An 18772-nucleotide genomic window follows, 5' to 3' on the forward strand; every position below is an offset into this window, starting at 1 on the left:
TAATATGCGGGTACATAAATAACTCGAACCTAATAATTGTTTGTTCGAACTCCGGTTCCGCTTAATTTGGATAAGTTGCATCGCATCATCATTGCCATGTCATGCATATCATCTTGAGCATGCCGACTCTTTATCCGTAGTAGTAAGACTTGCATATGTTATGTGTTCCAGCATTTGCTTCTTCCCGGATAGGATTGCGAAGTGGTGTTGTGAGATACGACAAGTTCTCCGAATGTTCTTCAACAACCTGTAACAGGCAAGCATTTTCTAAACTCCTGTCTCTGCAGGAGTCGCACACCTATTTTAATTTGCCTTCTCCCTTATGCTAGCTTTGAGTTGCATTCTTGTCACGTATCCCATCCACTTGTTACCTCAAGCAGCCTATATTGCCTCCACCAACCTCCTACAGCTGTTGTTTGGTTATCGGGTCTGCCTTGCGAGTCGTAGTGCATGCTAGTGCTGTTTACACCGTGTTACCATTATCGATATCTTATCGGGTTATCTGTTGGGGAATCATGACACATGGTTTATGGATATATCTGTTAATAGTTGTTTAGTGGAGACATCGGTGGGTCAGCTGCTTGTTTTGTGACGGCTCACTTGTGTTTCTTTATAACTTAGCATCCGAGTTCTTGTTATCTGTTCTGAGACTGAGCGCTCTAACCACACGTGGGTATGCTTACCGGGTCTCCCCTCGACCACTGCCGGAATCTACAGCTCTGTTCAATGGCCACAATTAGTTTGAACGTTTTGTTTCTCCCGGGCGTGCAAGCTTGTTTATTTGTGGTCAGATGATATGATGTTACTTTTGGGGAAGCCATGAGTGCCTTGTAACCCCGTTGTCTCTTGCACGCTCGTAGGATGTGGTACGTATTGTTAAGAGGTCATGCTGTAGTGGGCTCTGATCCTTCTTAACCGTAGACGCAAACAGCTAAGTCCTCTTCGGAGGACGGCCGGGCTTCGATACGGGTTAACTTAGTTAGGTGGCTTCCTGGACATTGTTGCAGTGAAGGAGAGTGCGAGTCGTGATATCCACCTGTCGTAAGTGGGTTGAGCGTGCGTGTGGGCACATTTGGGCACCCCTGCAGGGTAACAATCTTATCGATAAGCCGTCCCCGTGGTTATGGATGACTTGGAGCTGTATGACTCGACCATAGACAACTTACACCTTCGATGATGTTGATCTAAGCAACATAAAGAGTCAACAACAACAAATTGAAAAGGACCATGACATTCAGAAGTGCCTGGAACGCTTCAAGACACTCCAGAAAACGGTACCTGGCTTCTATCATGCCATGGAGATAGACAGTGAAAAAAGAGTTCGCAGCCTGTTTTGGATGGATGCAATGTGCGTAATGAACTACAAGCTGTTCGGTGACTACATATCTTTCGACTCAACTTTCAGCACAAATAAGTATGGCTTACCATTTGTTCCTATAGTTGGGGTGAACAATCACGGCTCCACAGTACTGTTTGTCGGTGCTCTGCTCAAGGATGAAAAAATAGATACATTCATATGGGTGCTGGAAACATTTGTTCAGGCCATGGGTGGAAAAGAACCAAAGACAATAATAACAGACCAGGACAAAGCAATGAAGAAAGCAATACAAACAGTTCTAAAGTCTACAACCCACAGGAACTGCTACTTCCACATCGTGACCAAGATGAGTCAGAAAGAGAGCACCTTCTTTGCAAAAAATACAGGAATGTCAGAACTGCTAATGTACATTGCAAAGAACGCATTCACACCAGCTGAGTTCGAAATGGGATGGAATAAAGTGATAAAGGATTTCAATGCTGGCGGAGAAAAACACCTAAGCAAGTTATACAATATAAGACACAGGTGGGTACCAGCGTACTTCATGGATAAATTTTACCCATTCTCATCAAGCACAGGAAGGAGCGAGATCACAAATAACATGTGGAAATGCTATAGCCAGCACACAGACACAATAACAATGTTCCTTGAACAATACGAGATTATACAAGATAAGTGCTTATCTGACCTGGATAAGAAGAAGCTCATATCATCACTGAGAACAGCAAAAACAGTAACAAGACACCCGTTTGAAAAGCAAGCTCTTGAACAATTCACACATGACATATTCGAGAAGTTCCAGATCGAGATCACAAACAACACGACATTCAAGGTAGATGGATCACTTGAACCTGGTCGCCACCTGCGGCTGAAAAGAATAGTGAAATTCTACGACCACATGGAATTCAAAAGGGAGTGTTTTGACGTCATATTTGACGATGAAAAAAGAACTTCATGTGTTCCTGCAAGAAGATGCAGAGGGATAGTATACATTGCTGCCATGTAATAAAAGCAATGGTTCACATGGAGATCAATGATTTGCCAGAGAGTTTTGTGATTCAAAGATGGAGAAAAGACATAGACATGGAACTCGCAACATTAGGAAATGTCGCAGATGCTTCTTGCGGGGAATAAACACTAAACTTTGCCGGTGTGATGAGCCATATAGCAGAACTTTGCAACAAAGCGTGCCCAAATGACAAAGCATATAATTTCATGATTCAGTGTATGCGTGATATGGAAACAAAAGTGCTGGCAGCAATCAGAGAAGATGAAGGAGCCAAAAAACTACACGATGAAGAAACAGCTAGCAACGAAACATTACGTGGCCCACCAATGTCCGACAGAAGAGTAACAAAAAGAGGAGAAAGAATGATGCCAGGTTCAGAAAAAAGACACAAAACTAGACAAATAAAATGCAGCCACTGCAAAGTATCAGGACACAACAAAACATGATGTGAAACATTGAAAGCAGAAATAGCAGCACATGCAGCAGAGGCAGCAGAACAAGCAGCATCGGTAGCACAGGCAGCAGCATCACAACAAAGGTATACAAACAATACAACACAGGATCAATCAAGAGATAGACACACAAATGATGATAGTAACACACCAGAAAGAACACGACATCCAGGAAACACGTACGGTATGTACTACCACAACAGAAGAATAAGGTGTAACATGGAATATCTAGTATTTGGAACACAAGACATATTAACACGGTAAGTGTGCCCATGAAATTACTTTTGTCAGTGATGAAAACCTACTGATGCAAATAATCTGTTTTTTCCGACAAGCTAAACATAAATTTGAAATCTATTTATTTTGAAGAGGTCGAAGATGAACAAAGGATATCAAAGGAGAACAAGTAGGAATCACACAAGGAGGAGGCCACACGAATATTTAGAATATATGATATAGACAATGGAATGAATATGTAATGTTCTTATGTATTCATTTCCTTATTTTGTACAATAAAGTTCACTTCATTGACTTCACTTGAGAAAAAATGATAACCATTGTAAAACAGTTTTTACTTTTGAATTCTTCAATCTGTTCGCGTACGAAACTTGCCAAATAATTAGGAAAATCATAAGTGAGCAACACTCTGGCGAAGAACTGTCGAAAACTTTCGATGTCAGCCTGAAAAACACGAAACAACACAATGGTTAATTATCTTCAACAAGAATGCACAAAAATTCAGAATGCACAAGGTCCGTACGAAAAAGTACACAACGACTAAACAAAAAGATGTACAAGTACTAAACAGAACCAATGACATGTACGATTATACAGTGAACAAGTACTAAAAACCCGCCTTAAATACCATTGAATAAAACTATGTACACAACATATTACCTACCTTGAATACATTTGGGCAAAAATTAGCATTGAATACCCAAATAAACCTCATTCATAGATACGATAGTCACGCCTCGCGTTTGTCCTAATGGTCAAAAAGAAAGAAACAACTAAATCCAAACACAGTAAATAAAATAAAATCATAATTCACATTAAGAAAAGATGATTACTCTGAACAAGAAGGGGTGCCGCAAACTGTTATCTTGTGCAATGAGATATTTAATCCCTCGACACCATGAAGATGACTGTAAAGTTTCTTGAATGATCTGTACTGAAAAGAATAAAAAATAAAAGTTATTGTTGTCATGTGTAAATAATTATTTAATTAGCTAGATTACAACGAAAACCATACAATTCTTTCAGTAGAAGCCATCTGAGCTTCAGTCAACTCCAGTGAGCTAGACACTCTAAATTTCCTGAAATGGAAGTCGATAAAGATAACCCACCAATGGCTGTAATCGCAACAAGTAATGTAGACCTGTTTGAAAATAAACAATCCCACGAGATATAAGAAACCATCCACGATACTTGTAATAGAAAAAGTATAAGCGTCAAACAAAACATGACAAACATACCTCTTCCCTATTCAAATTATAGTACTTCAGATCATGTTCAGCAAAACTTGCAGCAAGATGAATAGGGTCCGCCTCATCCACATCAAGAATATGCTGAAAAAACAACAACAAATGTTTAAAAAACTAAATGCTAAAAAAATTTAGTTAAAAAAATAAATCTAAAACATATAGACATGACGTACCGCCAAAGAGCTTGGAATAAATAAGAAATCGAGACCATCATCAACACACTTAAGAAAAACATCCATAACAGAAGGATCCATAAACCCACCACCCTTCATAGCAAGGTAGAAACTATGCCAGCTGACAGACTTTCCACCAACTTCAAGTATTTTCTCGCTACTGCAGTTGTTAAAAACAACAAGAATAACCATCCGTCTATAAAAAATAGATGAAAAATAAATGGAAAATTGAATTCGAATGGTTACCCTTCAATGTAATTCCTAGGAGCCTGAAGTACATCAGCAAACAACAATCTATGCAAAGCAGTTACATGGACATCCTCTTCCTCAGTTAGCTCCGAACGCTCAAGACAATCATCAGAATCGGTGTCTGCATAGGCATCATACTTCTGGGCCATAGAACTACCTCCAACAACATTTTCAGTTTCAGGCTCCTTTCCCTTGCAAGTACATGGCTGCTTTTTCAACTCAATTGACAAAAGAGAAACCATATCACGCATGTGGTCAACAAGACCATGTCCCATTCTTATCTTTGAGGAAGTGAAGAAAGTCTTCAACATTTCTTTAAGCTTAGAACGTAACTGTAAACAAAAAAACATAATTAAGAATGCAATTTACAATAACACAATAATTAGAAATAAAAAAACATAACAAAAAGCTTACATCATTATGCATTTCACCAGGAAACATATCTGAAATGTGACGATCAACTGCTTCACGAAGATGGTCGGGAATATCCGCACGAGAGTGAAAACCTGGTTCTGACATCTTTTCACACCAGTTAACACAAATTACACAATTATATGGGTACGCAATTAAAAGACCAGTAGGTGCACAAGTACCAGAGAAATAGGAGAACAACTACAGAACAAATTGCCACGCGAGTACCAAAGACAAAATCGAACAAGTACCCGCCAGAAACGGCTGGACACACACACAGGTACTAAACTATAGCACGAAGAAGTACCAAACCACCTTCTGAACAAGCACTGGAGAACACTAAAATTAGTTCAGGTACGATGTGTGCAACTTCTCACTTTCGAAACCATAAAAAACATGACGACAAAAAAGAGTCCAAGAGAAACCACACAAACCACCTACGTCGTCGCAATTGCATATCGTCACTACACATCTAAAACGATACGCGCCTCTAGCGCAGATACATCGACAACCAAACAAACCAAGAGAAACCAACATAATTTACACGCATGCACTGGCGAAGACGTGTAACCGAGCAGCACCTTTGGTGCCGCTAACTCTACAACAAATAGACCAAGAGAAACTAGACGAAAAAACAAGCAGATAAACACTAGCACAATCGAAAACTCTAGAAAAGAAACAAATTATACAAGTCTATGTAGGGATTCGTTGCATAGAAAACTAAAAATTTCCTACCGCGAACACGCAATCCAAGCCAAGATGCAATCTAGAAGACGGTAGCAACGAGGGGATTATCGAGTCTCACCCTTGAAGAGATTCCAAAGCCTACAAGATGAGGCTCTTGTTGCTGCGGTAGACGTTCACTTGCCGCTTGCAAAAGCGCGTAGATGATCTTGATCACGATCCCTCTGGCGCCACGAACGGGCAGCACCTCCGTACTCGGTCACACGTTCGGTTGTTGATGAAGACGACGTCCACCTCCCGTTCCAGCGGGCAACGGAAGTAGTAGTTCCTCTTGAATCCGACAGCACGACGGCATGGTGTCGGTGGTGGTGGAGAAATCCGGCGGAGCTTCGCTAAGCGTGCGGGATGTGGTGGAGGAGAGAGGCCGCTAGGGTTTGGGAGAGGGGGGCGCCGGCCATCTAGGTGGTGCGGCCACCTTGGTGTTGTTGGGGTGGCCGGCCCCCTCCCCTTGGCCCTCATTATATAGGTGGAACACCCAAGAGTTGGTCTACAAGTCTTCGAATAAGACCCCAAACCAAAACCTTCCATAACTCATGAAACCTACCCAAGCTAGGACTCCCACTAGAGGTGGGAGTTCCACCTTCCTTGGGAGGGGTGGCCGGCCCCTTTGGGGAGTCCACTTGGGACTCCTCCCCCTTAGGGTTGTCCGGCCATGGGAGGTGGAGTCCCACCGGGACTCCGCCTTCCTTGGTGGTTTCTTCCGGACTTTTCTAGAACCTTCTAGAACCTTCCATAGAACCTTCCGAATCATTTTAAATCACATAAAATGACATCCTATATATGAATCTTATTCTCCGGACCATTCCGGAACTCCTCGTGATGTCCGGGATCTCATCCGGGACTCCGAACAAATATTCGAACTCCATTCCATATTCAAGTTCTACCATTTCAACATCCAACTTTAAGTGTGTCACCCTACGATTCGTGAACTATGCGGACATGGTTGAGTACTCACTCCGACCAATAACCAATAGCGGGATCTGGAGATCCATAATGGCTCCCACATATTAAACGATGACTTTAGTGATCGAATGAACCATTCACATACGATACCAATTCCCTTTGTCACGCGATATTTTACTTGTCCGAGGTTTGATCTTTGGTATCACTCTATACCTTGTTCAACCTCGTTTCCTCACAAGTACTCTTTACTCGTACCGTGGTATGTGGTCTCTTATGAACTCATTCATATGCTTGCAAGACATTAGACGACATTCCACCGAGAGGGCCCAGAGTATATCTATCCGTCATCGGGATGGACAAATCCCACTGTTGATCCATAGGCCTCAACTCATACTTTCCGGATACTTAATCCCACCTTTATAACCACCCATTTACGCAGTGGCGTTTGGTGTAATCAAAGTACATTTCCGGTATAAGTGATTTACATGATCTCATGGTCATAAGGACTAGGTAACTATGTATCGAAAGCTTATAGCAAATAACTTAATGACGAGATCTTATGCTACGCTTAATTGGGTGTGTCCATTACATCATTCATACAATGACATAACCTTGTTATTAATAACATCCAATGTTCATGATTATGAAACTAATCATCCATTAATCAACAAGCTAGTTAAGAGGCATACTAGGGACTCTTTGTTGTTCACATAACACACATGTATCAATGTTTCAGTTAATACAATTATATCATGGTATGTAAACATTATCATAAACACAAAGATATATTATAATAACCATTTTATTATTGCCTCTTGGGCATATCTCCAACAGTCTCCCACTTGCACTAGAGTCAATAATCTAGTTTACATTTGTAAAGATATAACACCTTGGCCTTCCGGTGCTTTATCATGTTTTGCTCACGGGAGAGGTTTTAGTCAACGGATCTGACATGCTCAGAACCGTATGTATTTTGTAATTCATTTGCGTCTCAATGCATCACTCATTTCCAAATGAGTCGGCATTAATTATGTTTGGTCTTCTGGTGGAACCTTAATTCCGCGGTCTGAAATATGTCACTAATATTGTCACACACAATATAGCTTCAAAGTTCTGACTCTGTCGGAACTACACCAAGTGCTCAAAGAACTTCTTGACTTAACTTTCTCAGTCATTGTCAAAACAATGACATACTCTGCCTTTCGTTTGTAGAATCCGTCACAATATTTAGAACTCTTCTAAATCTAACATAGACAACTTCTAACTCATTGTGCTACCTTTTAAACAACACTTAGTCAAATTTGAGATTTGAAATTATATTTTATATGTGACAAAACCAATATCGGTGTAACACCTTACAGCGATTTGTTTGTCATTCCTCCATACAAAATTATATATATATACTTGGTTCTTCTTAAGTACTCAAGAATATTCTTACTATTTTTCAATGATCATCATATGAATCATTCTGGTACATGCTCATAACACTTTTAGAGCATAGGACATCTGATTGTGTACATATTATTCGTGATCTATAATCACTCATGTGTTTTTACTCATTGAGTATCAGATACACTCAAGTCTTGTTAAACCTTCACATGACAAGAACATTTTCTTAATATTTCTATATTGAACTACTTCAATATCCATCCTATGTACTTTGACTTAAACTTATTTATGTGTTTTAATCTATCTTCATAGATCTTGACACTAAATTTGTTTCAGTCCATATCCTTTCATTGAAGTTAATTCTCAATGAAATCTTTTAATCAAGTATATAATTACATCATTTATAACCAACTATATGTCATCTACATAAAGTATTATAAATATGTCTCAGTGCTCCCACTTAATTTCTTGCAAATGCAAGCCTCTTCATCGTCTCTGATGAAATCAAAAACTCTTTGACTATTTCATCTGGTGAAGATTCCAACTCCGTGATACTCACTTCATCCAATTGAAGTTCGTATACCTATCTAGTATTCTACGGACTAGCAAAACAATTGGTTGTATCTTGTATACACCTTTAATACACACTTCCGTTAAGTAGTGTATTTTGCCATCCTACTAGCAAATCTCATAAAGAAATATGTAGCGATTTCTAGAACAATCCACATAGACAATAAGCATTGGACGGAAGATATAATCTTATCGTAGTCAACTCTTTGAACTTTGTTGTAAACAACTTTTCAACAAGTCGAGCTTCTTCAAGGATATTTCATCCAAGTCCATCAATTTTATAGATCTATTTACTTTCAAAAAGTATTCATCTATCTTGGATTTCATGGCGTATAGCCATTTTAACGGAGTCAGGGCCCATCATAACTTCTTTGTTTGTAGTTGGTTTATCATTGTTCAAAATCAATGCTTTGTCCACAAATCATTTATTTGATCACAAAGTAAACCATACTTACAAGGTTCAATATGTGCTTTGATCTCCATGGCTAAAACACTTTGTAGTCATGGGAGCCATGATCGTCGTGGCCGCTTCCGAAACCAATTCCGATGCTGCGCTATTCTGATCATTATACTCAGGTTCATAAACCTTATCAAATTATATTGTCCTCCCACTCAAATACTTCACTAGAAACAATTTCTCGGAAATAAGAAACATTGACAAACACTTTTGTCTTTGTCTCGTGGGAAAAATTCCCAATTAAATCTCTGGGATAACCAACAAAGACATTCATCTGATTTTGGTTGTAAACTTTTAGACCAAAATTTAAAGAAAGAACTATTAGGGTTTATACCCATGCCATAACTCGTATGGTGTCATTTCTATGGATCGTGATGATGCTCTATTTAGTGTAAAAGCGGTAGTCACTAAAGCATAATCCACAAAAATATAATGGCGTCATAATATTTTATCTCATCATTAATTCAACAAGGTTTGGATACATCTCTCGGATACTATATCATCATTATGATACTCCAAGAAATGTGAGTTCTAGAACAATTTCATGACTCTCTTAGATGTTTGCTAAAACTCGTAATTCAAATATTTCCACCATGATCCAATCATAGATATTTGATTTTTCTATTACGATGATTTCCACTTCATATTGAAATTTATTTGAATCCATTAAATTTTTTTTCAAACTTCTTCCTTATCGAATATATCCACATATACTCAATTCATTGTTGAAAGTTTTCATGAAGTATAAGAATCTCCCGCACACAACTATGTCTAGTGAACCACATATATCATCATGTATTTTTTCACTAAGTTAGTTGCCCGTTCAATTCTTGGCCTATGAACGGTATTTTAATCATTCTCTTTAGAAAAGATTTGCAAGCGCCAAATGATTCAAAAATCAAATGACTCCAAAAATCCATTTACATGGAGTTTCTTCATGCGTTCCTTTCTAACATGACCTAAATAGCGGTTCCACAAATAAGTGGAATTCAAATCATTTGCCTTATGGCATTTTAGCGTCAGTGTTATGTATGTGTGTTTCACCATTAAGATTTATAATAACTTATCCATCATACATGGAGTAATGTCATAATTTGAACAACTCATTGTTTTCATTTGACCAGAGCAAAATAACAATTATTAAGTTCTTTATTATAAATTCTAAGGGCTAAATAGAATGCCAATGATGAACATAATAACACTTTATTTTTGTTCCAGACGTGCATTTCTATCATATTCTTTGTCAGTCACTTAGGCCATTGTATTCTTGTATTGTGTTGTTTTGTATGACATCTCATACCAACCAATCTGGTACAAATACCCAAGAATTTCATTATGTGACCAAACAAGGAATACATCCATAACATGTATATCATTTATATACACCTGAGCTAGACTTTCTAGTCTTTTCTTTCTTTCTGCCAATATTCTTTTGTAGTTTCTCTTTTAGCTTTCCTCATTATTCATAAAAACACTTCAACATCAATAACTTCTAGGTTTGTTGGTCAAATACCAATAACTTTGAGGTTCTTACTTTGAAGTTGATCATCATATGACAAGTGTTCCAGATTTCACTATTTAGTATCTTTGTAATATGATGAACAATTTCACTCATAATTTTATCCATCATATCATGACAACTTTCCGAGACCATGTCTATACATGCTAGGCTCGTAAAGTTTAACCTCAGTATTCGTATGTGCAAATCTGGCTTGCACCCGTTGTAAGCACACATAGAATCTATAACACCCGATCATCACGTGATGCTTCGAAACGACGAGTCTTAGCAACGGTGCATACTAAGGACAATCACTTCATGGATATGTGAATATTATTAGTGCCCCAATAGTTGGAGGATTGGGACGCCTTGCATCTTCAACCTTTGTACATTCCCATAAAACTTATGAGTTTATGTAGTCTCACCAAATTATATTCTATCATCTTGCAATAAGGTCTTAGATATCACATATATCTCATACCTTGATTATTTCTGAAAACTAAATTTTCAGATCCTTACTTTTCAAACAAATTTGAACTTCAAGTTTCACGGAGACAAGATAACTTTAGGTACTAATTGAAACCATAGCTCTTTGAATCAACAATGTGAGGTTTACTAAAAGTTTGCAATAGGACTTAATCAATACTTGATTCTTTAACAATACGGTACCAATCCGTAAAGTTTCTTGTCAGATTTTAACAGTATTTCTATCTCAATAACAAGACTAGTGCATGGTAGAAAGCGGATGCCAATACTACAAAATTAATACAAAATACTACTCAGACTATGTTTATGATAATTAGTTCATGTTTTAATCTAATTACTGATGAACTCCCACTTAATACAACATCCCTCATAGTTGTTAAGTGGTACACGATCCAAATCCACTACACCAAAACCGATCATCACGTGAGATGATGTAGCTTCAATGGTGAACATCAATCATGTTGATCATATCATCCATATGACTCGTCTTCAACCTTTCGGTTTCCGTTGTCCCGAGGCCATGTCTGTACATGCTAGGCTCGTCAAGCAAACCCAAGTATTCCGCGTGTGCAACATGGCTTACATCCGTTGTATGTAATCGTTGAATCTATCACATCCGATCATCACGAGATGCTTCGAAACGACGAACTGTACAATGGTGCATACGAGGGGAGAACACTTTATTATCTTGATATTAATGTGAGGGATCATCTTATAATGCTACCGTCGCGATCTAAGCAAAATAAGATGCATAAAGGATTAACATCACATGCAATTCATATGTGATATGATATGGCCCTTTAGTCTTTGCGCCTTCGATCTTCATCTCCAAAGCACGGACATGATCTCCATCATCAACGGGCATGATCTCCATCATCGTCGGCGTAGCGTCAAGGTCCATGGCGCCGTCTTCATGGTTGTGCACCTCATGTAGCAACCATTACAACTACTTTGAAATACTACTCAACATGAAATTTAAAGACAACCATAAGGCTCCTGCCGGTTGCCACAATACAATAATGATCATCTCATACATATTCATCATCACATCATGGCCATATCACATCACCAAACCCTGCAAAAACAAGTTAGACGTCTCTAATTTGGTTTGCATATTTTACGTGGTTTAGGGTTTTCGAGAGAGATCTAATCTACCTACGAACATGAACCACAACGGTGATACTAATATTGTCAATAGAAGAGTAAATTGAATCTTCACTATAGTAGGAGAGACAGACACCCGCAAAGCCTCTTATGCAATACAAGTTGCATGTCGAACGAGGAACAAGTCTCATGAACGCGGTCATGTAAAGTTAGTCCGAGCCGCTTCATCCCACTATGCCACAAAGATGCAAAGTACTCAAACTAAAGATAACAAGAGCATCAACGCCCACAAAACCATTGTGTTCTACTCGTGCAACCATCTATGCATAGACACGGCTCTGATACCACTGTAGGAATTCGTTGCATAGAAAACTAAAAATTTCCTACCGCGAACACGCAATCCAAGCCAAGATGCAATCTAGAAGACGGTAGCAACGAGGGGATTATCGAGTCTCACCCTTGAAGAGATTCCAAAGCATACAAGATGAGGCTCTTGTTGCTGCGGTAGACGTTCACTTGCCGCTTGCAAAAGCGCGTAGAAGATCTTGATCACGATCCCTCTGGCGCCACGAACGGGCAGCACCTCCGTACTCGGTCACACGTTCGGTTGTTGATGAAGACGACGTCCACCTCCCGTTCCAGTGGGCAGCGGAAGTAGTAGTTCCTCTTGAATCCTACAGCACGACGGCGTGGTGTCGGTGGTGGTGGAGAAATCCGGCGGAGCTTCGCTAAGCGTGCGGGATGTGGTGGAGGAGAGAGGCCGCTAGGGTTTGGGAGAGGGGGGCACCGGCCATCTAGGTGGTGCGGCCACCTTGGTGTTGTTGGGGTGGCCGGCCCCCTCCCCTTGGCCCTCATTATATAGGTGGAACACCCAAGAGTTGGTCTACAAGTCTTCGAATAAGACCCCAAACCAAAACCTTCCATAACTCATGAAACCTACCCAAGCTAGGACTCCCACTAGAGGTGGGAGTTCCACCTTCCTTGGGAGGGGGTGGCCGGCCCCCTTTGGGGAGTCCACTTGGGACTCCTCCCCCTTAGGGTTGTCCGGCCATGGGAGGTGGAGTCCCACCGGGACTCCTCCTTCCTTGGTGGTTTCTTCCGGACTTTTCTAGAACCTTCCATAGAACCTTCCGAATCATTTTAAATCACATAAAATGACATCCTATATATGAATCTTATTCTCCGGACCATTCCGGAACTCCTCGTGATGTTCGGGATCTCATCCGGGACTCCGAACAAATATTCGAACTCCATTCCATATTCAAGTTCTACCATTTCAACATCCAACTTTAAGTGTGTCACCCTACGGTTCGTGAACTATGCGGACATGGTTGAGTACTCACTCCGACCAATAACCAATAGCGGGATCTGGAGATCCATAATGGCTCCCACATATTCAACGATGACTTTAGTGATCGAATGAACCATTCACATACGATACCAATTCCCTTTGTCACGCGATATTTTACTTGTCCGAGGTTTGATCTTTGGTATCACTCTATACCTTGTTCAACCTCGTTTCCTGACAAGTACTCTTTACTCGTACCGTGGTATGTGGTCTCTTATGAATTCATTCATATGCTTGCAAGACATTAGACGACATTCCGCCGAGAGGGCCCAGAGTATATCTATCCGTCATCGGGATGGACAAATCCCACTGTTGATCCATATGCCTCAACTCATACTTTCCGGATACTTAATCCCACCTTTATAACCACCCATTTACGCAGTGGCGTTTGGTGTAATCAAAGTACCTTTCCGGTATAAGTGATTTACATGATCTCATGGTCATAAGGACTAGGTAACTATGTATCGAAAGCTTATAACAAATAACTTAATGGCGAGATTTTATGCTACGCTTAATTGGGTGTGTCCATTACATCATTCATACAATGACATAACCTTGTTATTAATAACATCCAATGTTCATGATTATGAAACTAATCATCCATTAATCAACAAGCTAGTTAAGAGGCATACTAGGGACTCTTTGTTGTTCACATAACACACATGTATCAATGTTTCAGTTAATACAATTATAGCATGGTATGTAAACATTATCATAAACACAAAGATATATTATAATAACCATTTTATTATTGCCTCTTGGGCATATCTCCAACAGTCTAGACTGCACGACACCGACCATATACCTTTCAAAACAGACCAATATGAATTTACCAGTGCATAATTACAATACAAGTCGGTGCACAAGTACAAGTACAAGAGATATAGGTGCACAAGTACAAGAGATATAGGAGCACAAGTACAAGAGATATAGGTGCACAAGAGATATAGGTGCACAAGTACGATAGACTAAGCTACGCAAGTATAGAACAAATTGTCACACGAGTACCAAGGACAAACACGAACAAGTACCAAACGCAAAGGAAAGCAAGTACCCGACAGGCTGGACACACAAGTCCTAAATAATAACACAGAAGTACAAAACCATCTTATGAACAAGCACTGGACAACCCTAAAACTAGTTTAGGTACAATGTGTGATACAACTAGACCAAACAATAGAACAAAATACATAGATAGAAACCACAAGAACCACCAGCGTTGTCGCATTTGCATGTCAACACGAGACGGGAAACTCAGCGGCTCCTCCAGGGCGGGTAAACCGACAAGAAAAAAGACCAAGAAACCCTAAATAATAAGATGCATGTCATCACGAGATTTGTAACTGAGCGGCTACTCCGGCGCCGCATAATCAACGGCAATGTTTCTTAGAAGGTGTGTAACCAAGAGGCGGAGGAAGAAATCGATGAAAAAAGCACGACTTTACTGAGAGAAAACGCATCGGCATCCGCCTTCCGCATATTTCCAATTGAAAGTGCTACCTCCCTCCCATTAATTTTGCCAGAAAACTCAAAGCCCAGAAATACAAAGGAAAAAAACTGATTCGATCTAATCGAATCAAAGGAAAAAACCAAGATCTTAGAAACCCTAAGCAGGCAGAAAAACGCGACGACGCTTACCCCTAGAACAAGAAAAACTCGTCCGCCGACGATGAGTTGCGAGAGATTCTCGATAGAAACGGAGGAGAAGGGAAAATAGCAGCGCCGCCGACGAGACGACCAGCCGAAAGAACCAGAACCCACGAACTTCCTAGACGACAGAACAAGAATAAGGGAAAAAACGGAGATAAAGGCACAAGCGAATCGGGTCCCCGTAAACCCGTTAAGTCCGAAGCTGGCCCGTTACGAGAAGTGGACGGTTCGCAAACTCACCAGAAAGCAACACGTGTCGAGCACGGAGGCAGTCCACTGGCAAATTCCGCGCCCCACGTTCACCCACGTGTCGCGCGCGGTGAAAGTCCCTTCCCTTCACAGAGGTCGGCCTTTTTCTAGAGTTTTCGCAGCACTGACAAAGGCCCGATGTCGACCCGTCCGGCCGTGTTGGGGCCATTTGCTTCTGGCCCGTAAAGCTTATATGGCCTTGCTGGTTTGCTTTTAGGGTACGCTGGACTAGACTCAATACTTTTTTTTTATGTTACCTGCTGCTGGTTTTTCCAAATCCATTTACTTGCACTTGCAAAGTCTCAAACAAAACAAACTATTCCCACTTACAAAGACCACCCTAACCTTGTCATTACCATCTCACCGGTGTCCATCGAAAGATAAGCTGAACTTAATAAGGGGAAAACTGAAACCACAGGTGTAGTGTAGCCTCTTTTTTTGAAGAAAAAAAAAATTGAAACAACATTTAAAAGTTTCAACTAAAAAATGAAATTAAATCGGAGTTGAAATGTTATGTCGCAACTTTTTTCACTTTTGTGGAGCCACAAATATAAGGAATCCCGAGTTGAAATTTTACAGATTGATAGACCACATCATTATCTAAATCTAGACTTATTTTTTTTTTAAATCTCATTTCCAAATTTTGCAAAGAATATCCACTCTCCAACTCTTCCCACTGCTTTTCGCGACACTATGATCTAGTAGCTGCAGTTCATGGTCACAAGTGGTCGCATAAACAGAGTGTCTAACATGTTGCTTCATTTGCAAGTATAGGACTCAGTTACATTTAGCCATATGAGATCTCGTATCTCTGGATGTGTGCATTACCACATGTCAAAAGCTAAAACTGTGGTAAGTCGCAATTCTGCTTTCCCTTTCCCCTCTCCCTGCTACAGTGCCCGTGAGAGGCGAACAGGAAAAGCCTAGTTTCCCTCGTCCTTCCGCCGGCCGGACCGCCGGTTCCCTCCCTCTCCGTCCGCCGTTTCGGCGGCGGGAGAGCGGGGGAACCGCGGATCTGTGCGTCGGGCGTGTAGATAGTAGGGTTAGTCTGTCAGCCGGCGGCGTTGTGGTGGTGGAGGCGCCGTCGGGAGGAATAAAGGTGTCTCCGTTCATTCCCCATCGCGGCGGCGCTTCCCGTGGCGTTGTCGGAGAGCTGGAGGCCGTGTGTGCCCATGGATCAGGCGGATCCATGGGTCTAAGGTTCCTGGGGGGTTGGTGCGGCGGCGGTGCCGACCCCTTTGTGGATTTTGTCCTCGGGTTCCGCCGTCGTGGCCGCGATTCCTCCATCGTTGTCACGGAGCTTCTGAGGTTCTGTACAGGAGCTGGGCTAGCCTTCCGCTGGCACACTCCAGGAGCTGGCTTCTCCGACGTGGGCGCGGTGGAAGCGGAAGGGCGACGTCGCTGTTTTCCATCGACTCCGTCGATTGGCTTCGGCGGCGTGGCGACTCGGACAAGCTCGGGGCGTTTCCCGGCCGATGATCCCCAAAGAAGGCAACTCCGTCGTCTCCGGCGGGTGCGAATAGAGGTCCACAAAGCAGCAGTGACTGCGAGGGTGCTTCTCCGAGTCTTGGTGCGATGGTTGCGTCTCTTCTCCCTCCGGCGTCTTCGACGGCGGCGGCCGCAGGGGGCGCTCGTTGGCGTGTTTGCAAAAAGATCTTCTGGGCTTCTCTGTAATTTTCGGTTTTCACGAGGTCTTTTTTGCATAGTGTCAGAACAGCTGGTGTTTCTGGAGTTTTCATGTTGTTTCCGCGTTGTAATCCGATGACATTTGAATAGAGACGTGGCAACTTCTCAAAAAAAAAAGCTAAAACTGTGGTTTAATATGAAAAACTTTCTTTAAGATAAAAGTCATCATCATGACCAACTTTTACTAGATCAACAATTGGTCCAACCAGTGTGGCTTGCGTCATATTCAACCAGTGTGGCTGGCGTCATATTAATAGGATACAAGATGCATAGATAAATCATGTATTTCCTATTTCGTTGGTTGATTCATGTCGCAACTTTAGTGGATCCACGATTTATTTTTTGTACCGATTTCTAGATAACTGGTTATTTGTTTGAATTCTATGCAATAAAGTGTTGTGTGCATCTTTTGGATACAGAGGCCGAGGTTTATTCCCCCGTTTCGAAAAAATGCCCAACTTTTAAATTAATAAGTCACCGAGTTGGGGCCTGTGTTGGGGCTATTTGCTTTTGGGCCGTAAAGTTTAGATGACCTTGCTGGGCTGTTTTTAGGTTGGGCTGGACTAGACCCAAGACTTTTTTTATTATGTTTCCTGCTGGTGGTTTCTCTAATCCATTTATTTGCACTTGCAACCACCATCATAATCTTCTCTTTACCATCTCGCGGGTGCCCCTCCAAGGATGAGCTAAACATAATAAGAGGGCAAGCCGAAACCACAAGTGCAGCTTGAGCTACACACGTAGCCTGTTTTTTGAAGAATTTTTTTTTATATGAAACAACATTTTAAAGTTTCAAAACAAAAAAACTGACATTTAATCTACATGTAGAAAATACCGTTATCTACAAACATGGAAAATTTCAACTCAAAATATCTTATATTCCGATCTATGCAAACATGACAAATTCCGACATCTACATCAATAGTAGCGAACGGTGTGAGATTTCAAAATATCAAAATCTGTCAGACTTTGTCATTTTTTGTGGAGCCACGAATATAAGGAATATCGAGTTCAAATTTCATAGATTGATAGACCACATCATTGTCTGCATCTAGATTTTTTTGAAATTTTAAAATCTCGTTTTCAAATTTTGCAAAAAAAAGAGAGCTACATGTAGCCCAGACTACAAAAATCCACTTCCCATATCTTCCCACTTCTTTTCGCAACACTATCATCTAGTAGCTGCAATGTGTGGTCACGAGAGGTCTCATAAACCGAGTGCCTTAGGTGTTGCTTGATTCGCAAGTATATGAGTCAGTTATACTTAGTGGCCACATGAGAAGTTGTATCTATGGATGTGTGCATTGCCACATGTCAAAAGCTAAAATGGTGGTTTAATATGAAAAGTATTTTTAAGATAAAATACGTTATCATTCCCATCTTTAAATTAATAAAGCACCGAGTTCATACACCAGCTCCAACATCAACTTACCATGAAGAGACATTACAACATTCATGATGAATTTCGCCGCACAAGGAGAAGAATTGCATCCCACTTGCAAAACCCGCTTATCCCGTGTCCATAACGCATTGCGTCGACGGGATTAGGGCCCCACCTAATTCCGTTAGTAACCGGACAACATAGTTGACCC

The 18772-nt window shown here is 40.9% G+C and overlaps 1 protein-coding gene across 1 annotated transcript; it reads left to right on the forward strand.

The window, feature by feature from the left end:
* The first annotated feature begins 1295 nt into the window (after positions 1 to 1295).
* LOC139834128 (protein FAR-RED IMPAIRED RESPONSE 1-like) lies at positions 1296 to 2324 on the forward strand. The gene has a single exon (XM_071824532.1). It carries the CDS (start codon positions 1296 to 1298, stop codon positions 2322 to 2324), a length of 1029 nt encoding a protein of 342 aa, XP_071680633.1.
* The last annotated feature ends 16448 nt before the right edge of the window (positions 2325 to 18772 follow it).

The sequence above is a fragment of the Lolium perenne genome, chromosome 1 (genome assembly GCF_019359855.2).
Source record: "Lolium perenne isolate Kyuss_39 chromosome 1, Kyuss_2.0, whole genome shotgun sequence".
Classification (NCBI taxonomy): Eukaryota; Viridiplantae; Streptophyta; class Magnoliopsida; order Poales; family Poaceae; genus Lolium; species Lolium perenne.